Genomic DNA, 22,397 nt, shown 5'->3' on the forward strand with positions numbered 1-22,397 from the left:
TCTGATTCCTGATGCACAGGCTAATCTCTTCCTGGATCACTAAACGTACTAGCAAGTTCTCTGCAAATAGTAACAATCATCATATGTACAAAGAGAAAAGGAGTACTTGTGGCACCTTAGAGACTAACCAATTTATTTGAGCATGAGCTTTCGTGAGCTACAGCTCACTTCATTGGATGCATACCGTGGAAAGGCAGTTTCTACTGAATGCATCCGATGAAGTGAGCTGTAGCTCACGAAAGCTCATGCTCAAATAAATTGGTTAGTCTCTAAGGTGCCACAAGTACTCCTTTTCTCTTTGCAAAGACAGACTAACACGGCTGTTACTCTGAAACCTGTCATATGTACAAAGTAATTATACAAACCGCAGCCAAAGGAGACAGTTTATCACAGAAATGCGTCAGAGATTTCAGCTATTCTTTATATTTTTGTAGGTCCTGCTTAAGTTTCTGAATCTCCAGATACAGTTTCTGCACTTCCAGCAGGAGTTTCAGTTCTGTCAGAGACACATTGCAGTGGAGAAACTTTATACACTCGCGAACCATGTTGCACTGAGGGGAATCGAGTTGTTTCTTCTGTAAAACAGAAACAGAGGGAATGTGATTACGCTGAAGATAATAAGGACCTATACTCACAAGCATGCTTGCTCCTTTTTGATCTGAGCCATTATCCAGTGTGTTACATGTGTCTGTCTCAGACATATTATAGGATTCTGAAAGGTGTTGCACATTCTCAGTTAGAGCTGGCCAGAAAATGAAAATTTCATGTGAAATATATTGTGCTTTTGAAAACAGTTTCATCCTGAACCGGAACAAAAACAAAAACGACCCTGAAATTTTTCATGGGAAGGGATTTCAAGAAAAATTCTACTTCAAGAGACCCCCAAATAGAAATTTTTTGGCTTCCTGGCTGATCACACCAGCCAGCAGGCAGAGACCCTGGCCGCACAGACTCCATCCAAGCTCCAGCAGCTAGACAGCCTGGGCACTCAGACTCCTCCTGACTCCAGGGGCCAGGGCAACAGAGCAACTGGGCTCTCTGCCTCTGTGGCCCTGGAGATAGCAGGCGTGGGTGGCAATAGCTGAGAAGCAGAGAGACAGGGCGCTCAGCTTTGGCAGCTGCCTTGGGAAGACTTTGGTCATTTACAATTTCTGCACATACGCACAGTCTATTACATGTGTCCGTCTCATATCCTCTGTGCCTGACTTAGGGTCTGATCCCGATAAATGCCAGCTGAGTGCCCTCAATTCTGATACTGCTAAGCAACGCTGAGGAAGTTCTGAGCAACTTGCAGAATCAGGCATTGGACTGTCAACTCCTGGGACAGGAACCAGACCTCCATTTACACTTGTACAATGTTGAACACACTGGCAGTTGCTCAGTAAAGCAGTCAGTCATGATATTTGTTTTATACTGTGCCCCAGACCAACAGAAGATACATAACGTATCACACCATTGACTGCTTTGAAAACCTCTCTCTGTATATATATTTCATAATGGGGCATAACATTTTCTTCCTGTTGTGATTTTTAACCACCAGATTTTACCTATTTTATATTATTTTGGGCATGGAGCAGCCACTGCAAAGGAAGAAAACCTTCTCCCTTAAAATACAAGAAAGGGATGGGGTGGGGGAGTGATGGGATGTGTTTGCTTTCAGGTCCACTTATTTTTTCCACTTATGTTGTATCAATGGCAGATCTATCTCCCTCGCCACACGGATCTCATTATTTTAAAGAAGCAAAGACACATTCAGACAGTGTTTTGTTTTACACTAGAAATTGGACAGGGTGCATCAAGAAATCCAAATGGACTGTAATGCTTACACACACGGGTAACACGGTCCAGGTGCCATTAGCTAAACATGTAACATTCACGCTGTCTGTTGTAGACTGATACCAAAGGTCTGAACATTGGTACCCAGGAGAGCATTTGAAAGTAATGCTTTCATTCACGTTGTACCACATTTTTTCATCTAACGCATTGACCATTTCTTCATTTTGCACATCTGGCTTTGGACACTGAACTGAAAGGAAAAGGAAGAAGAGAAGACAGTTCAGTGAGAGGGGGAGATGCATGGTGCTTATTGTCTGTAAATCATGCTCTTAGTTCACTTCATTGCAGCTGTTTTGGTTTTGCAGGGAAATAATCTGCAAGTAACATTAAACCCACAGTGCATCTCTCTCTTCGGAGAAACAAACATCATGAGAACAACAAGAAAACGGTGCGAGTGAAATCCCATCCAGTGCTGTGTATCATGGGCACTTCCTGCAGGCATCGGCAGCTGAAAGCCCCCACATGGAGCAGCAGAGCACAGGCGCTCTGTTGGTTCATTTAAGGACGTCTTATTGGCAGTCTTGGGACAACTGTGAACGTGCAGTTCACTCCCAGGCACACTTGTGGCCTTTTTTAAAACAGCCTCTTTGGTCTATTGCAGAATTACCCTCCTCTGCAGTGAGGGAGAAGTACATGGAAGTCAGTGGAGTTGCCTTGGATTGATACTAGTGGAACCAAGAGCTGAACTTGGTCCTTAACAGCGTCTTACGCTTCTATAGTGACTTTCATCCTGTAGGATGCCAAAGATACCACAGTGACTGGCACACTACGAACACCTTAGACAGAGAAATGTAAGGCCTGATTGCCTTTTGACTTACTCCACTGAGAAGCAGGAGTGGCTTCAGGGAAGTTGGAGAAGTTACAGAAGAGTCCAGCACCTGGACTCAGATTGTCCCCACAAACATACCGAGACCACACACACAGAAGGGAGTCTATATTAAAAGTGCCACCATCAGGACAGCTGGATTGGGAACCACAAACCAAGAGATGGGTCAGTTGAGGGGTGTGTCTGAGGGAGAAATTCAGCAAGGTGGAAATGGGAGGATCAAGCATACGTTAGGGCATAGCTCAGGGCAGATCATATGTATGAGTGCCAGGGCAGAGAGGACACTGGCAGTGGGCATCCCAGCTGGGAGCATTTGGTCTGCTGAAAAGGAGGAATCTGCAGTGAGTTGGCCCCTGGCTCTCCATATTTTCAGTATTGAAGGGCTAAGATGTTAAATAGCCCCCAGGTCATTGCAATGTGCCCTCCACCCTTTTCTAATCTCAGTCATTCTAGTGTGATGAAGAAATGAATCACCTTTGCACTCAGGGGCAGGTGGATCCCAGCGCGGAGTTCCCCCATCACCAGCTATACATTGAATGGAGGATACTCCAACAAGTGACCAACCATCCTCACATACGTAGGTCACATTTGAGCCAACATGGAAAACTTCTTTCTGGCTGCGGTCGTCCCGTCCATTAGAGATGTGTGCAGGTGGATCACAAGCTAAAATAAAAAAGGGGAAAATACAGCAGCGATGCAGAACGAGCAATCCCCTAAAAGCAGGGAGGCAGCATAAATACTGTGGGGTTTCCCGGCAGTACATTTCCAAAAAAAATGGTGCTTGGAGGGGCACCAGTGTCTAATGCCTCTGACAATCTGCCAGCACTTTCTGTTAGTTTCTGGCTGTGAGTTAGCATCATACCCACGGCATTGGGAGAGCAAAGATAAAAACAGCAACATGCAAAACACTCTTAAAATGGCTCTTGGATCTGCAAGGGCCCCAGGGATCGTTGTTCACATGCGGATGACACTGAACAACTGCACTGAATGACTGAGAATTACAGCCAGACCCTGAGAAGTACAGAAGGCCTGCAGCTCCCATCAACTTCAACAGTAGCGTCCTCCTGCATGGCTCCCTGAGTCATTAAACTGGCCCTGCTACATATGCACCCCCAAAATCCAGATCTGATCCCCTTCTATAGACACTGAGTCTGCAATGAGTTGGCCCCTGGCTCTCCATATTTTCAGTATTGAAGGGCTAAGATGTTAAATAGCCCCCAGGTCATTGCAATGTGCCCTCCACCCTTTTCTAATCTCAGTCATTCTAGTGTGATGAAGAAATGAATCACCTTTGCACTCAGGGGCAGGTGGATCCCAGCGCGGAGTTCCCCCATCACCAGCTATACATTGAATGGAGGATACTCCAACAAGTGACCAACCATCCTCACATACGTAGGTCACACTTGAGCCAACATGGAAAACGTCTTTCCAGCTGCGGATGTCCCATCCATTAGAGATGCGTGGAGGTGGATCACAAGCTATAATAAAAGGGGAAAATACAGCAGCGATACAGAACGAGCAATCCCCTAAAAGCAGGGAGGCAGCATAAATACTGTGGGGTTTCCCGGCAGTACATTTCCAAAAAAAATGGTGCTTGGAGGGGCACCAGTGTCTAATGCCTCTGACAATCTGCCAGCACTTTCTGTTAGTTTCTGGCTGTGATCTAGCATCATACCCATGGCATTGGGAGAGCAAAGATTAAAAACAGCAACATGCAAAACTCTCTTAAAATGTCTCTTGGACCTGTAAGGGCCCCAGGGATTGTTGTTCACATGCGGACGACACTGAATAACTGCACTGAATGACTGAGAATTACAGCCAGACCCTGAGAAGTACGGAAGGCCTACAGCTCCCATCAACTTCAACAGTAGGCTCCTCCTGCATGGCTCCCTGAGTCATTAAACTGGCCCTGCTACATACACACCATCAAATTCCAGATTTGATCCCCTTCTATAGCCACTGAGTTCTGCCAGAACCCCCTGAACGAGCATGCCAAGCCTCCTCCAAGTTATGAGACTGTTCTGGTGTCCCCCGAGTTTCCCACCCATCCCCACTATCTATTGAACTTTCTCACCACACCACCCTCCCAGTATAATGAGCCATCTTTTCCCCATATGTCCATCCTTCTTGAACTAGTGAGGAGGAGGACGACTGCTTCGGGTGAAAGATGGGGATAGAGCTGGTTCTAGCAGGTGATATTTTTTGTAGTGGTTAGTTTTAGTCTTCTGACACTGTTCCGGGATCATCACACATTTCCAACAGTAGCCGGAGTGACGCATAAAGCAGTCCCAGTACTGCCCATTGAAATAGGCCTAAAGCTCTGAAAATGCTCAACTAATAATTCCAACAACAGATATTACCTCACCCCCTGGGTTTCTCTAATCCCTCATCTGGCTTTTTGAAAATTCATGGATACTTAAAATTCTCTTTTAATGTGCTTAGTGTTTTGAGAACTGACCCAACACCGATGAGGGTGCCAGAAGCATTTGTACCATGCTCCCACTCAATGGTTGCGTTGGGGGATGGCAACTTTAATCTGTGATGGGATCTTTCTAATGGTCACAGTGAAGTTGGCTGCTAAGGGAGGCATAGAATCATTGTATCCTCTGGGCATCCCAGCCATCCTCACCCAACATCATCTACATTTGGGGCAATGTTGTCTGGTCTTTGGACCACTGTGGGAACAAGGCACTGTGGAGGCCTTCTCCCATCATAGCTCCCTTAATCCAGGGCAATCTTTCTGCCAAAGCCTTTTTAACTCAGGACTAGTCCTTAAAGGTACAAAGCATATTTATCTTCAAGAAATCTGAACTGCAAAAGGCATTTATTTGTACGGACATATAGTCCGGGCACTAACTCCAATAAACAGCATTCTTTAAATGCTGGCTAATGAAGAATAGATATAAAGTACTGGGAGACTATGGGGAGACTGAAAATTCTCCCATTCTCTAGATGGGGTAAACACTAACCTGCAGGAAAGGACAAAAGGATCTTCCTCAGGTATAGTTGCTAGTTAAAGGATTGGTATGTAATTGTGCTAAGAATGATGCAATGGGAGAGAGCCCATACTTTCTATGTTTGGCAGGCATCCTTTGCTATCAACTGATTTGTACTTTGAAATCCAACAGCAAAGGCAAGCTGCGATAACCTATCAGCCGCATGTGAAGGACCTGAGATGAAGACTTTGCTATGCATATAATTTAGCTACTAAGAAAACAGAAAAATCAGTTGGCAAACAGGTGGCGATGGTATGCCAAAGTAATCAGGTCTCCTGTAAAAGTGGGAGACAGACGTATTACACAATCTTAGTCCCACAGTAAATGAGAAAATTGCAGAGAGGTGGGAGTCATTAGTCAATATGGTAATTGGAAAGTGAATTACATATCTACAAGGTACAGGCAGAGTTGGGAGAAGGTTCCATCCAATCCTGCACCGAGACATGCTTTGTCCTTGTGGATTCATTTCTGCTTCCAAGGCTATGGAGGTAGAATTGTGGAATACACTCCAGTAATCTGGAAAATGTGATTAAAAAGTAGCTAATGCAAGCGTACAAATTGAAGGAGGAGGTGAATCTTCATATGATTCCATTCTACAATCAAACCAATTCATGTAGTAGAGGAATACTTCATTCCATGAAGATCAAAGTGAAGAAGCACAAACACCAGGAAATTCACCACATGGAGCTCTCCGCTGGAGCTGGGGTGTATTTGTCTCACTCTATCAACAACATCTGTGAAGTTTTATCAAGGTGCCTAGCAGAACAAGTAAACTAGAAGCCAATCTGCCCAATCTGTGGACCATGTTCTTCATTTTGCTACTGTCATTAGGGAGTAAAGGCCCACTAAATACTCACTTATTACGTGCATCTTTTGGTACTACTTGAGCATGCCGATAGACACAGAAAAGATAAAATTGCCCGTCATAGATATCACAATGCCAAGACACCAGTCATTTAGGTAGGGGACAATGTACCCCACATAGAATCATAGAATTGTAGGACTGGAAGGGACCTTGAGAGGTCATCTAGTCTAGTCCCCCGTACTCATGGCAAGACTAAGTATTATCTAGACAATCCCTGGGAGGTGTTTGTCTAAACTGCTCTTAAAAATCTCCAATAGAGATTTTACAACCTCCCTCGGCAATTTATTCCAGTGCTTAACCACCCTGACAGTTAGGAAGTTTTTCCTAATGTCATGTCCAACCTAAACCACCCTTGCTGCAATTTAAGCCTATGGCTTCTTGTTCTATCCTCAGAGGTTAACGAGAACAGTTTTTCTCCCTCCTCGTAACAACCTTTCATGTACTTGAAAACTTTTATGTCCTCCCTCAAGTCTTCTCTTCTCCAGACTAAACAAACCCAATTTTTTCAATCTTCCCTCGTAAGTCATGTTTTCTAGACCTTTAATCTTTTTTGTTGCTCTTCTCTGGACTTTCTCCAATTTGTCCACATCTTTCCTGAAATGTGGCGCCCAGAACTGGACACAATACTCCAGCTGATACCTAATCACCGCAGGGTAAGGCGGAAGAAATACTTCCCCCAAGGTTTCACACCCAGCACAATGGGACATTGGATCCTGACTGAGTCCTCTGTGTGCTACCATGATATAAATATAGAAGTACCAGCAATTACACTTTGTGTTAGATGTTCCTTTCAAAATCAGGGATGGGAGGTCACTGTATCAGAGTTCATCATCATTTATACAAACTGGTTTGCAAACTGTAACAACAGCCCCGTAAAATAGAGATGAACCTATCATGTGAGATTCAGTCAGATTAATTTAAAGAACTAAAAACATTCAAAGAAGGATAATGTATGGACACCAAGAAAAAGTGTGTGAAATTGGAACTGGCTAATAGCACTGTGGGGTGATGCTTTCTTTGGGTGGAAGGAAAATAGTGGTACCCTCAAACCACTTTTTGAAATGGGATGGAGTCAACGGGTCACAAAGCCAGTCCAGCTACAAGCACAGGGATCTTGTTTTCTGTGTTCACAGAGGGCTGTGTGTACTTAAGATGACTCAAACAATGGGGTCTGTCACCGTCACTCATACATCTACTCTCCCGGCAGATTTCTTCAGAGGAAGCTCAGCCTACCCACTACAGACCCCAACCTTCATCAGTTCCTTTTCTCCTCTTTTACCAGAGATCTGCTGACACCCCGCAGGTCAAGTACCCTGGAATGAACTGGGTGTGGGGAGCTGGAATGAACCAAAATCTTACAACACCACTACCACCCCACTAGTAAGCTCATGCAGTGCCATTCACCAACTTTGTTCCTTCTGTGCCGCTAACAACATACATTGACTACCTTTGTGTGTGCTTGCCTCATGATGGAAGAAGGGTAGAGAAAGGGAGCGGAAAGAATGTTTGTGAGATGCCTCTGTGCCAGTAGCATTTGGCCTACCTGTCAGTCATTGTAATGACCCTGCATTTCTATCATACTTTTCAACCTGTTACGCCCAGAGCTACTTCATCCACCAGAGAAATGCAGCTATTTCTCCAAGGTCCCAATTCAGTAAAGCACTTAAACATGTGCTTAAAGTTAAGCATGGAAGTGGCTCCACTGAAATCAACACTACGCCTGTGCTTAGAGTTAAGCACGTGCTCAAGGACTTTGTGGAATGAGGGCCTAAGTGACAAAAAACACCACATCCTTTTGAAACTGCAGGAGAAACAGAGGGAGGCAGAGTGCAATGGCAGAGCTGGAATTTGTCCAGGAAACCAGGATCAGTGTTCTAAGAAGGACATAGGATCCTCAGGACCTTTCAGGAGAGGACTGAAGGGGGAGACAGAGGTTCAGGGTGATAGAGGCCGAAGACGGGAAACAAGAAGGGACGAGGTGGGGGAGGGAGTGAAGGGAGAGGCCCTCTTTCCCAACTGGGGCCTCCGTGTGCTACCATAATATAAATATATAATTATGCAGCAATTACGTTGTTTGGGAGTAGGTCAGGGATAGCAGGTCACCATGTCAGAGTTCTTCATCATTTATACATACCTGGTTCGCAAATTGGTAATGCAGGATGCCATGCACCATTCTGTTCGCACTTAATCGATCCATAACTGTCCTTGAGGGCGTTACCGGGATTACAAACAATGCTAATCGTGTCCTCATACTCATAGATTGCTTGTGTAGGTCTCGCTGTTCCATTGGTAATGTTTGGATCGGGACATCTAATTTCTGTGAAACACCACCACCACCAGTGTTAAATCAGAGCAAAAACAATTCTGCAGATTCATTTACAAGGAGCAGCTGAACATTTTGCTAGCTACAGAAAGTCAGCATTTCCTTCACATTTTTGAAGAGGCTGGTTTTAGGTGGAAGTTTTATATCATCGACAGACACAGCAAATCATTTCTTCCTGCCATGAGTGTTATTGGGCGTGCCTCATGGATTGAGGAGTACCCTTTCCAGTTTTCTTCTGGGTAACTATTTGAATTGAAGTTGGCACGGTATTTTGGTTTTCAGCAGGCTTCTAAACAACACCGATTGCTGTGTAACAATAAATTTTGTGTAGAATCCACCTTGATTATAATCTGCCTTAGATAAGATGGAGATCGTGGGTGGGAGCAACAGATCTGTTCATAAATGTGTAAACAATTAACTCTGACCCTGCTTCCTACTGTTAAAGTAAGAATTCCCAGAAGACAGACAGACACACACTTACTTTGAACCACATATCGACTATAGAGTATAGCTTCCTACATTTGTGTTAATTTTGTAGCTCAATTAAAACAAAGAAAGCTAAACCAAAGATTAATATGCTTACTCTGACAAAATTCTTGCTGTTCAGACCATGTAAAATCTTTCTGACAGGTAACATTCGCAGAGGATATTCCAGGGATTAACTCATAACCTCCCACACAGTTATATTTCACTACAGTCCCAGCCGGAAACAAGTTCCTGTTAGAATGATCTCGAAAAGTATTACGAATGTAAGGTGGGTCATCACAACTACCTAAGAGTAAAAATAAAAGTTTGAGGACATACATAACCAGGAAATCTTATTGAGAAATAATTCTTCTCTACACGAATGTGACATGAAAGACATGTATATTAACAAACAAACAAACCCAAAAACCTAAAACCCTATCACAAAACAAGAAACCCCATGGCACATGCTTCTCTCCTGAGGAGAGGATGAGAGGGAAAAAAAACAAAACAAAAAACACATGCCAGGTGCATAGTTACATTATTTAATGCAATACTGGAAGGCACTCAGACATTATGGTGATGAGTGCAGTATAAGAACTTATACAATAAATACATAAACAATAATACATGGCTCTTCTTCAGTAGATCTCAAAGCACTTTACAAAGAACATCAGTATCCTTATTCCCCTTTTACAGGGGAAACTGGGCCACAGAGCGAGGAAGTGACTTGCCCAAGGTCACTCAGCAGGGATAGAACCCAGGTCTCCTGAGTCCCACTTCAGTACTCTATTCACTCGGCAACACTGCCTGCAATAGAATAAAACTGGAATCCCTGTTTTCAGCATACAAGTCATTTAACCGAAGCGTCACGGAGCTGTGTCAGCACAGTGGCATGCAGGCTTGCACAGCAGTCACTATTTCCTCTCTTAAAACAAAGGGGACATCAAACTGGCTGTCCCTGAAACTTGGGCGAACAAGGGCTGCAGGGTCAGTTTGAAGGAGGTGGTAGTCCCCATATGACACTTACTTCGCTCACAAACTGGTAACTGAGGATCCCATCTACTATTTTCATTGCACTGAAGTATGTCACTGCCTTTGAGGGTGTAGCGGTGTTCACACTCAAACAGAACGGAGGCTCTGTAGGTGTAGACAGGACTATATCCAGTCACCTGTTTTCCATGGTCAACTTTTGGCTGTTCACAGCGAATGACTGTGTAAGAAAAACAGTGTCACCTTGGGAGGTTTACTGTTATATTAAAAATTGGGAAACGAAGTGAAGATACTTCTGAGGAATCAGATCTATTTACCAGGAGGATATGAACAGATTTGAAAGCACATACACATGGCCCTGCAGAGATATCATGACATGTTTGAACACTCCTGCCCCTGTCCCCCCCCAGAAACCACCTATCTGAAACATTGTGTTAAGGAAAAGCAGAAAAGTATCAGTGGGTCTGATGCTATGTTCTCAAATTCCTTGGGGCATCAGTTTTGATCGAACCTAGTAGGCAAGTTTTAGTCTTCATCTAGCCTTTTCTTAATTCAAGTAAAGTATCAAACTACGCCTGCTGAATTTGTGACCACCTGCAAAGGCAGTTCTGTCCCAGGCAATTGTGGGGATATGGTGTTGGGGGTGGCGGGGGAAGAGAGTGAGAGCACACACAGTGCTTACAGTCTTTGACAAGAGAGGTATTGGGCAGCAGGAGCTGCTGGAACTGCTCCGTCTTGTTGCTTATCATTTGTGGACATTATAAAATCATTTCTCCTGAGTTCCAGCTGCACTTATAGCTGACACAGACACTCAGATCTGGTCTCCTGTGAAGAAGACAGGCAGATATGCTCCTGGTTTACCTGCAGAAACCTCAACAGGAATAATTTCTCGAGTAAATAATTAGATTTGTTTCCCACATACGTCTTATCAAAAATATGATCAATTTTAAAAAAACACCCATAAAATGGGGTTTTCAGTAAGTTCCATGGCCATTTCAATAACATTTTATATGAGTTTTGGGGGGAAAACATTAAAAACAATGACATGAAAAATAAAACATTTTTAGTAAAGTGGACAGTTTTTCGCAAAACAATTTGCTTTTTTTTCAAAAAAGGACTTTTTTTGACATAAAAATCTTTGTTGAAAAAATTTCTATCAGCTCCAGTATTCTTCTTCAGAGGACTCTTAAGTGAGGACGGAAGCTGAATAAACTCTACTCCTCTCTCCTTCTTCTCCTCTCCTTCCCCACCCAGCTGCAAGCCCTGCTCCATCCTCTCTGTCTTGGCACGGCTTCTCCCTTTGAGAAGCGGAAGACCTTGTCCACCTCTCTCCTCCATGTCAGCGGTCAGTCTCATGTTGCCAGCCTGTCTCCCCCCATGAAGCTTTTCTAGGATTCCATGTCACTTCCTCCTCCCATACGGACACCAACTGCCTCTTTAAGCTTCCTGGCTCCTTGCCTGAGGGAGGGGTTGGAACACAGAACGTGGGCAGACCAAGGAAAGCAGGCAGTTGTTCTTGGTCGGGTGAGGTGGGAACTGAGGCCAATCTGGACACAAGAAGTGCAGTTCCCTGCACCCCTTAGTGTCTCTGCAAATCTCAGACTAGGCTCTGTTCTCCAAAGGGTGTTACTAAGAAGATGTGGTGAGGGGTGGGAATAAGAGTCGGAGTCCTGGGGACAATCTGTTAAGCAGTGGCACCGTTACGACTTACGTTGCTAATGCGTACGTGCACACTGCCACCATGTTTTACAGTAATTGGATTCCATCACCTTTGCATTCAGGGGCAGGCCCGCTCCAGTCTCCATTTACATTATCCGTGGATGTACAGTGAATGGAGGGCTCTCCAATAAGTGAGAAAGGAACCTGTCCCCTCTCTATACTGTCACACTGGTAAGTGACAGATGTTCCATAGTTGAATTCCTCCATGGTCATCCCAGTATGTGTTCCATGATCTATTTCTGGAGGAGGCTGGCAAGGTATCACTGAAGAGGGGGAAAAAAGGAAAGAAGGGAAGCAAGAGAGAATGTAATTTACGTCATATCCAAAGTCTTATAAGAGAAGAAGAGGCTGAAATGCAATGGACTAAAACCTTAGGTGGTTTAAAATCAGTGTAGCACCATTGACACCAAGGGAGTACCGCTGATTCACCAGCAGAGGACCTAGCCTATTGACTACAATGGAGCTATGCCCATTTACACCAGCTGGGGATCTGGCCCTATGGGAGACAAGATTTTTAAGACTAGAAAACGGGGCACCTTTCCTAAGGTAGTTATGCAGCCAGGGTGTGGTGGGAGTGGATGCACAGACTCAAGGGTCATGAAAGCCGAAGGAAGGAGGAGAAATCAAATCGAGGTCTTGCCCATTCAAGTGTATTAAAGATTCTATGGCACGTTCTCCAAAGGGAGGAGTTTTTGCTGTCACTTTCCATCCTAGGGATAGCTGCGTATGAGTGACAGGCAAAGTTATCCCTAAATATAAATATATCTGTAAAGCGCTTAGAGATTGTGCTATAAGCATGTTAATACTATATATCTGGTTTCAGAGTAGCAGGCGTGTTAGTCTGTATTCGCAAAAAGAAAAGGCGTACTTGTGGCACCTTAGAGACTAACCAATTCATTTGAGCATAAGCTTTGGTTGCATCCGATGAAGTGAACTGTAGCTCACGAAAGCTCATGCTCAAATAAATTGGTTAGTCTCTAAGGTGCCACAAGTCCTCCTTTCCTTTTTTACTATATAACTGAAGAGCAAGGGTCTGATTCAATTTACTTGGGGATCTGGTCCAAGCTCTGTTAACCAAGAATCTGAGTCTTTTGGGCTTCTACCCCACAAACAAACATATTCAAAAGCTAACAAGTTTTTCTACAGCATGGTGCAAGAGGAAAACAAAACTGAAGCGTTCAAGAATTTAGCATGCAGTGAAATGACAAATGAGTTGTATTTCAGAATCCATCCAGCAGGAGAAAGTATGCTTTTCATTGTCTAACCCTGATTACACTTTCCCCACAAAGCTATTAAGAGTCTCTAATCACCTTGACAGTATGGAACCTCTTTGTCCCATGTAACTTGTGATCCGAGAAGCACACATTTTCTTTCTGCATCTCCAATTAGTCTGTACCTGAATAAAACAGCAGGGAAGGGAATTTACATGATACAAACTGAGATTGGATGTCTTGCCTAGTCCAGCATCAATAAGGCTTTGATTCTCTTACATCATCATTAGTAGGGTTGGTTAATACATTTTCATCAAAACTATTTTTCAACAGCAAATTGGATTTTCAATTAAATGTTGCTTTTAAAAAAAATTATCTGCTTTCTGCAGACATTTTCCATGTTTCATGGAAAAATAGAATGCCCCCAAACTGAAATATTTTAATCCCAAAATGCTGCCACAGTGCCACATTGAAGCTGTAGCTTGGGTGCCTCATTCTACCTATATAGAGTGGTCTCCCTGGTGAGGCTACATCTCCCATGATTCATCATGGCCTTCACAAGAGGAGGTAGGATCATGGGAATCTGACTGGGCCTAGGACAAACTATTGCCAGGTCCCTAATCAGGTGTAAGGAAACAAAAGGTATTTTATTTATCTGGTCACCCCCTTCTGGCAGGCCACCATCTGCAGCAGACTTACTCAGCACCAGCAGGTAGGTCACTGGTGATAAATCAGACAGAGTCCTGTGTCATGCCCACTTTCCCTCAGGGAGTCCCTGGCAGGCAGCTGTCTATCAAGCCATTCCTGGCCTTCGCCAGGCCTCTCTGAGTGAGAGCTGGAGGTCTGCTCTCCTTCCCAGTCTGCCCCCAGCTGAGCTGTGTGCTCTACTTTTAACTCCTCCCTCCAAACCTGACACCTGACAGCAGGTGTAGCAGGGTGGGGCTGACTGAGCATACATCAGCTCATTAACCTTTTCCTGGGGTTTATATGCCACATCCCAGAGTCCCTTGTTTGTTAGCCTGACATTGATCCCAGGCAAAGTCATGGAATGGCTGACATGGGATGCAATCAGTAAAGAATGAAAGGATAGCAGCTTTCATGGTTTTATGGAAAACAAATTTTATGAAACAAACTTGATATTGTTTTTTTCATTAGATTAGAAGTTTGGTTGATGAAGATAACTCATTGATATAATAGACTTAGACTTCTGTAAGGCACTGGATTTAATACCGCATGCCATTCTGACTAAAAAACAGCACTATACCAAAAATATATATATTTATTCATTTATTTTTGGTTGATATATATCAATGTAGCACATATTAAATAGATTAAAACTGGTTTAACTGATATAGCTCAAAAAAGGAGAGTGTATGGGAGTGGGAGAATCCTTAAAGTGGTCTTTTCTACTGGGGTCCCCCAGGAATCTATTCTTGGCCCAGTGCTATTCAATATTTGGATCAGTTATCTGGAAGAAAGTATAAAACCATTGCTATTGAAGTCTGAAGATGACACAGATTGGTGCAATGGTAAATTATGAGAAGGCCAGGTTAGTTTTTTAGAGTTATCTGGATTGCTTGGTAAACTGGGCTCATCTGAACACCACGCATTTTAATACAGCTAAATACAAAGGTATGGGTCTAGGAAAAAAGAATGCAAGTCACCCAAAATGGGGAGCCTGTATCTGGAAAGCAGTGGCTCTGAAAAGGACTTAGGGCTCGTGGTGGATAACCAAGTGAACATGAGCTCCAAGTGAGATGCTGTGGCTAAGAGGGGTAATGCGATACATGGATACACAAGCAGGGGACAACTCAGTGTGAGTTGGGAGGTGGTATTACCTTTATATATAGTAGCCATGAGGCTACCACAAAAATTCTGAATCCAGTTCTGGTGTTCACACTTCAAAAAAAAGATATTGAATTGGGAAGAGTGCAGAAAAAGGCTACAAGAATGATCTGAGGCTGGGGAAATCTGCCTCATTAGGGTGGAGGAAGCTAAATCTATTTTGCTTTTCAAAGAGAAAGTTAAGAGGTGACTTGGTCATGGACGGTCTGGAAGTACCTACACGGCTAGAAGGCTGGATAATAGAGGCCTCTTTAATTTAGCAGAAAAAGGCATAGAAAGATCCAATGGCTGGAAGCTGAAACAAGGTAACAATTTGTGCCTTGTATGTAGCCTGAATTTAACAGTGGAAGGTATTAACTATTTGAGCAACCTACCTAGGGATGTGGTGAAATCTCCAAATCAAGATTGGAATCCTTTCTAAAAGTATGTTCTAGCTCAAATACAAATATGGGCTTGATCATCAATGGGTGAAACATTCTGGGCGGTGTTATACAGGAGGTCAGACTAGATAATCATAATGGTCCCTTTGGAAATTAAAAACCTATAAATCTATCAGCACAAGCTGCCCATTACTCACCCCTCTTCACAGATGAAGTTTACTGTTGCACCAAACATGAGATCTGTTAGAATAACAAGTCTGCCATTTTCTGGCTCTCCGGGGTGAGGGCATGATCTTGCTAGAAAGAAATAAGACTGGAATTATTCTTGATTTGTGTGTCTTGACTCAGTAAAATGTAACCATAAAAGAACCAAAGATTCTGTCTCCATCAAAACTCTATTCACTTTTTGTCAGCTCCGGATACAGAGCCAGACTTAACTTGGAATTTGTGCATGTGTTTGTTTAAATCAAACTCCGTTCCATTACCATGTTTTTGTGCTTGTGAATATTTCACTTGTGACAGTTATAACTTCTTCCAGCCTGGAGTAGTCTATTATTTAAGGTTCAAAATCCATTTTTAGCATTGTGTTTTAAAGCTCCAGAGCGGAAGGAAACCTTTGTAGACATCTTTGGAGTTGCCCACGAAGAGCAAGGAGCAGCCAGGTTTCAGATACGAACAGGTAATTTAGTGGTGAAAGCCTTCATATCACATCAGTGAACTTAAGCGCTCCCTCCAGGCATATAATCCCTCTCATTATGCTCTTTAATCAAAAAGGGCTGATGAAAATCAATTAGTTTAAAAAAGAAAAGTAAAAAAACAAAATACTCACCCTTGCAAAGCTCTCTGGTGTATGACCATTGAGAATATAGCATGCACCAAAGATATAACTTTCGTTGTATCTTGGTATAACCTGGGCGACAGTTGTATTCCACTTTGCTCCCAACAGCAAACTTACTCTGAGTTCTGTACTCCTCCTTCAGCTCAGCAGAAGTAAAACGTGGTGGCACACCACAATCACCTAGTGACAAAACAGAGGTGTCAAAAATATGGAACTAGGAAAACATGCTATTGTCCAGACCTCATTTACTAAAGTGTCCTTTCTTGGAATAGCAGAAGGGTTGTAAACAAAATACTTGAGCTCTCCCTCTTAACTGACCCCTGGCACTCCACCTGGTTCTCTCAAAGATTTGGCTTAAAATTTTTTTTTGGCATCAAACAAATCTAAGTTCTCCTTAAAGTCAGGAAAACAATCTTCCCATCTGTAAGGGGAGGATAAGGATGCAAGAATTATTTTCTCTGCAGCTTGTTTGGACAGAACATAATATGCCCTTCCCCATCATCGCTGTGATGGTTGCTGTGTCTCCAGCTGTGACACAAAACACTGCAGGCTGGATCCTAGAAGGCGGATAAGCAGCAGGACCGGAGCTGCTAAGGTAGAACCAAAGTTAGTATCCTTGTACCCAGTTTATTCTACACTTTGAAACCAGGTGGAAAAGGGTAAGTCATTGGAGGTGACGCAGACCTGGTCTATTGGCACCAGCTGATGGACAAAGAGGAAAGGAATGGCCAAAAGGTGTGTGGGGGGAAGTGCTAGAATCAACTCAAAAAGAAATTGTTGTTGTCCTGCTTAGGTCCTTAAAAGGCGAAGAAAACTTTGTGGCCTACTCTTGCCACCAGTCATCCCCCCAGTTATAAGCACCCATGATGAGGGAGGCCTCAAGAGTCCTGCGATCTTGGATGCAACCCGGAGAAATCCTGAATGTCAAGCCACCAGCCTGACGTTAAGCACAGATTGTTCATCACCCCAAAATATGCACATTTTTCCAAGCCTCTTACCTCTCAAGAACTTGAAGAGGGTCTCCAGTTAACTGTTGCCTTACACCTTGTGCACTCATTTATACCAGTGCAAAGTGGACGTATTGCACTACAATCCTCATTTGGAAGCACTTTACACACACTTTACACTTATGTAAATGATGCACAAGGTGGTGGGTGTGGAAAAAACATCAAGCCCTAAGGGCATTAGGAAGACAGAGTCTGGTCTCTTGCGAGACTGCTGATAAACTTCTAGTGGAATTTTAGACTGTCCAAGGCCCAGAAGTGCAGAGGCAGCAAGAAAAATGATCAGAGGAAAACAACAAAGTTATATGAACCTCCAAAAAGAGGTTCCTCACACGGAGATTTCACTGGATGCTCAGGCTGGTTCTTATTTTACCCAGATGGATTTGCCGGATACTCATGTTTACTCACTGTGTACAGCAACAACGAATGCAGCAGCAAGTAACAGTGGAATGGTGGCTATGTAAGAACGTGGTTTTCCAGGGCTTAGAGATTCCATCTTTCTTTATGTCACGTTCTCTTCTTGCAGACCTAACAAGGACGTTAGTACATCACTTTCCAGACTAAAGATCTGTAAAAATATGGGGATGGAGGGGAGTAAAGTGTTTCATTTACATTTAGGATGGACATACATCGTAAGCTCCTTGGGGCAGGGACCATCTCTTTGGCCTATGTTTATACAGTGGCTAGCCCCGAGGGTCCCACAGTGGCTAGCCCCTAGGGTCCTGGTCCATGACTGTGGCTCCTAGGAGCTCGGTCATACAAGTAATGATAAACAGAATATAATACCTAGCTCCCACATAGCGCTGTTCATCAGTAGATCTCAAAGCACTTTACAACAGACGTCAGTGAGCCATGCCCTCAGCAGGTGTAGACTGGGGTCATTCCATCCACTGGGGTCATTCGAAGCCGGTGGAGCCACCCTGATTTACACCCGCTGAGGGTCTAGCCTAGGCTATTAAAAACAGAAGCAAGGTGGGGAAAGTTGAGAGCCGGGGTGAAGTCAAACATCCCTACAATAAGAAAACAAGGGGTTGACGGCAAGTTTCACATAACTCCTACAGGCTTTAATCAGACGCATTTCTTTGCCTTTTTTGAGGTCATGGTTTTTCTTCAAATGAAAAATAAAATGCCAATAAATAGGAAGTTATTTATTTTTTCGATCTACTGAAACCTACCTCACATCTCACTTTCCCAGGGAGCATTCACAGCACGGTAAACAGAAATGCCCGAGCCTTGGCACACTTCCGGGTTCAACAACACATCCTGCATTAACCTCGTAAGTTATGTGATTAACATGGCTTGAGCCAACCTCCAATTCTCAAGTCCTAATACTTCTAATAATGGAGGGCAGGGTGGTTTAAAGGAGACAACAGCGGCCTGGGACTCAAGAGATTTGGGTTCTATCCCTGGCTGTGCTACTGGCCTGTTGTGACAAACACAGGCAAGTAACGTCACCACTCCGTGCCTCAGTTTCCCCATCTGTACCCATTCACAGAAACAGTCATGAATAGATAAAGAACAAACCATCAAAGCCATTTGTTTCTGTCAGTTGTGACAGATATTGCAATTGCATGAATTATCTTTGGGGACCACATAGTGTTCATTTTATGAATGGGTTGTGCATCACTCTGGGCCAGGGACTGTCTGCAACTTTGGTGTGGGGGAAGGCGACAACAGCTCCTCCAGGAACCAAAGATAATGTGTGTGTGGGGGAGGGTGATTAAGGTGAATCACTCAGGATGCGAACACCTCCCTGGGGAGCTTCATATATAGTAGGTCAAACTGGATATTCCACAGACAAAGAAAGTGGAAAAAAGGCGGAGTTTAAACTAACTCACATGGCCTCCTTTCGATTCAGCAAATGGACACAGGACCCTCTGTCCAAAGGGGGGGCCTCAACCCTTATAAAAGGGTTGGAAGGACTTTAGCTTACCCGGGTCCCACAAGACTGATGGACCTCTGGATACTTTTAGCATACGTATAGGAACTTTTATTTATTTTTGTATGTTTACTCTGTAGTTCTTTTACCCTAAGAATAAACGCATTTGGCTTTGTGATGACTGGTTGGTAGCTAGTACAGACTGTAGCCGCCCCTGGGAAAAGGTTAATTACAGGAAATCTCTCAAGGTGCAGAGGGACAGCAAGCCTAAACTCCTCGCCAGGAGGGAAAGAGATGCAAGTCTTCACCCAAGAGAGGTGATGGCAGGGAACCTGAAACCGTAAGAGGGTGCCCTCGAGGAAAACCAGGAGAGCGAGAGTCAATGGGGCAGTTAACTCTGAAACTGCAACACCACAGTGTCTCACCCCTGGATGGGGCCAACGGAGCACTCAAACTAGATGAGCGAGAGCATGAACACTAGCTATGTCTCATTGGGCTCTTATTGGGGATTAATGGAAAGGCTTATGTTAATTTCTACTCCTCTATTAAACAATTAAATTAGCTAGCTACATATAACCATTGTACAACATGTAGCTGATATTTGCAGTAGCAAAATAAGGTAAAACATAACTGAAATAAGGATTCAGAGTTAAGAATGATTGCATTGTTTTATAAGAATGAGACTCACTGTGTCTGTTTGGAAGGTTTATTGTAACTCTTCAGAGCCTTTTTGTCCTTTGCATAAAGTTATTTGACTCCTCAGTTAACAACTGAGCTTTCCGCATGATACAAGGTAACAAATTCACTGCCCAAAGCACAAACCTGTCCCCAAAATATATGCCAACTGCTTATCAGTTTGTCAGGCTCTCTTTAAAATCTTTGTTATTGCCAGGATATTGGCACTTTCCAGCCAGGCAGCCAAATTAATGCCTACAGGGACATAAGTTGATCTGCACTTTCCAGAGAACTTATATAGTCCTCTAAGTCCATTAGAGTAGTCTGACAGAAAAAAAAATTGCTCTATTCGTAAATCTCTATGGAACAAACCCTACCATATATGGGCAGGTAAAGCTCCCAGTGGAGTCAGCACAACTGCTGTGCAATACATTATACCCATATGTACGTACAGCCGTGTGAAAAATATGTAAACAGAGTCAACTGGAGTTTTGTACAAGTCAGTAGTGATTGGGGTAAAAAATCTCAGAAGTGCCTGAGTCCCATTTTCAAAAGTGCCTGAGGCGTTTATGGGCTTGAACCTGCTCCCCTGGAAGTCAATGGCAAAACTCCTATTGATTTTAATGGTTCAGGATCAGACCCTAAGTGCCTGAGTCACTGTTGAAAATGACATTTAGTCCCTTGGGAGCCTTTGAAAAAAATCTTACCCCATGACTGCAAATTGTGTCCCATATAGACAACAGCAAGAGACTCTTGTTAAAGTTATTAGCTTCCAACCAATACTTCTTTTTAAACATCACCTAGAGTCACATTCTCTGTCTCGCCCCCTTTCCCCTCCTCCCCCGTTCCCTTAAACCTAATACTTCTTGCTGTTGTTCTGCTTTGCTAGCCCCCCCCCCCCCCGCTAGGTCTGGCTTTGTTTACTAATATATCTGTGCACGGGGGCATATTTGCTAGAATAGATTATATTGAGGTTTAATAAATGGTTCTGGATTTCCTGCTTCCCCCGCAACTCATTTCCCCTGGGCTTCTCTTAGAGGAATGTTGCCTTAAGTAGCTGGGTTGCAATCACAGTCAACTTACCTGAAGGGTTTGTCAGCAGGCGGCAGAGTGAGCTCAGGTCTATTTGGTTACTGAAGGATGAAATGGTATCTCTGACTTTTCCCGTCTAGCCTGTCCTGCACCCAGGGATCACCATGCTAAACAAGAAGTTAGCACAATATGCTTACACATACAGAAACGCTGAGATATGGTGAAATTGAGATGAGGTTTCGATCTGGGGGGGGGGGAGGGGAAGGGTGGTGCACCAGCTTATCTATAAATGATTAACTCCTCCTCTAAAATGACAAGGAAGCAAATTATTCAAGCTGCAATCAAATGTTAGATAATTCATTTCGCAGGAAGCAGATGTCGAAATTGTTTACTTACTGCGCTAATCTGCCAACTCTTTACTGAAAATGACATGAATAAAGGGTTCTCCGGAATTTGGTTGAATAGTTCATTGTTCCAAGAGCAAAGACTAGTGGACATGCCAGCCAGGATATAACTACTGTACTGCAAAGGACTATCTATTTTGCATTTATGACAGGGATCGTTTCGGTGGAAAACCCACAACAGTTTGTGTATATCATATGAGTAGATGCCTCCTTACCCTGACGGTATTTTATGATGGAGGTTTTTCAATAGTTTCTCCAAGTGTCTCTGACTCATTCAAAAATGATACAGGCTGGAATTTTCAAAGGAGCTCAGGGGAAATGGACCCTCCCTTTGACCCTTCTGAAAATACCAGCCACGCTGCCCAAAATGTCAAATGCTGTACTTTGTCTCCTGAATCAACTGTGTGATGCTGTTGCAAAAAAAGGCAAACAATGTTTTGGGGTGTATTAACAGGAGTTTGCTATGTAAGACAGAGGAGGGAATTGTTCCACTCTCCTCGGGGCTGGTGAGCACTGCTGCAGCCTCAGCTGGAGTGCTGGGTCCCGTTTTGGGCACCACACTAAGAAAAAAGAAAAGGAGTACTTGTGGCACCTTCGAGACTAACCAAACTAAGGTGCCACAAGTACGCCTTTTCTTTTTGCGAATACAGACTAACACGGCTGCTCCTCTGAAACCTGACACTTTAAGAAAGAAGTGAACAAATCAGAAAGAGTCCAGAGGAGAGCAATAAAAAAAGAGAGGTTTACAAAACATGAACTATGAGGGAAAGTTGAAAGAATGGGACATGTTTGGAGGAGAGAAGAGATGGCTGGGGGGTGGGGGAGGGCATGAGATCAGTCTTCAAATATGTAAAAGGTTGCTGTAAAGAGGACAATCTATTGTCCACTGAGGGTAGGACAAGAAGAAATTGACTTAGTTTACAGCAACAGAAAGATTAGGTTAGATATTAGGAAAAGCAATTATTGGAACAGATTACTAAGTGAGGTTGGGGAATCCCTGTCATGGGAGGCTTTTAAGAATTTATTAGGCACACCCCTATCAGGGATGATTCAGATATACTTAATCCTGCCGCAGCACGGGGGGGTGGGGCGGACTAAGTGGCCTT

General features: G+C 43.6%; 1 protein-coding gene across 2 annotated transcripts; it reads right to left on the reverse strand.

Annotated features, from left to right (window-relative positions):
- Positions 1-269: 269 nt before the first annotated feature.
- On the reverse strand, positions 270-21,103 carry LOC311511010 (C4b-binding protein alpha chain-like). Of its 2 annotated transcripts, none has more exons than XM_084611221.1 (13): positions 20,939-21,103; positions 17,710-17,829; positions 16,289-16,477; positions 15,657-15,756; positions 13,334-13,419; positions 12,074-12,286; positions 10,342-10,524; positions 9,430-9,618; positions 8,658-8,840; positions 3,952-4,140; positions 3,137-3,325; positions 1,827-2,026; positions 270-575 (listed from the first exon to the last, which is right to left on the reverse strand). In XM_084611221.1, exons 2-13 carry the CDS (start codon positions 17,795-17,797, stop codon positions 414-416), a joined length of 1,971 nt encoding a protein of 656 aa, XP_084467347.1. In that variant the 5' UTR covers positions 17,798-17,829; positions 20,939-21,103; the 3' UTR covers positions 270-413. The 2 variants fall into 2 exon arrangements, with proteins under 2 accessions (XP_084467347.1, XP_084467346.1); XM_084611220.1 differs by having other exon boundaries at positions 17,710-17,869.
- Between the last annotated feature and the right edge of the window lie 1,294 nt (positions 21,104-22,397).

This window comes from Lepidochelys olivacea, assembly GCF_965140295.1.
Source record: "Lepidochelys olivacea isolate rLepOli2 genome assembly, chromosome: 21".
In the NCBI taxonomy this organism is placed as follows: domain Eukaryota; kingdom Metazoa; phylum Chordata; order Testudines; family Cheloniidae; genus Lepidochelys; species Lepidochelys olivacea.

Bases quoted from the DNA above. Each gene is read 5' to 3' on its own strand.
- LOC311511010 (XM_084611221.1), bottom strand. From the start codon at position 17,797: ATGGAATCTCTAAGCCCTGGAAAACCACGTTCTTACATAGCCACCATT. The intron at 13,420-15,656 runs GTGAGTAATGGG...TGTTTTATTCAG, and splicing joins AACTTCATCTGTGAAGAGGG to GTACAGACTAATTGGAGATG. The intron at 10,525-12,073 runs GTGATGGAATCC...TTTCTTACACAG, and splicing joins GCCTGCCCCTGAATGCAAAG to TCATTCGCTGTGAACAGCCA.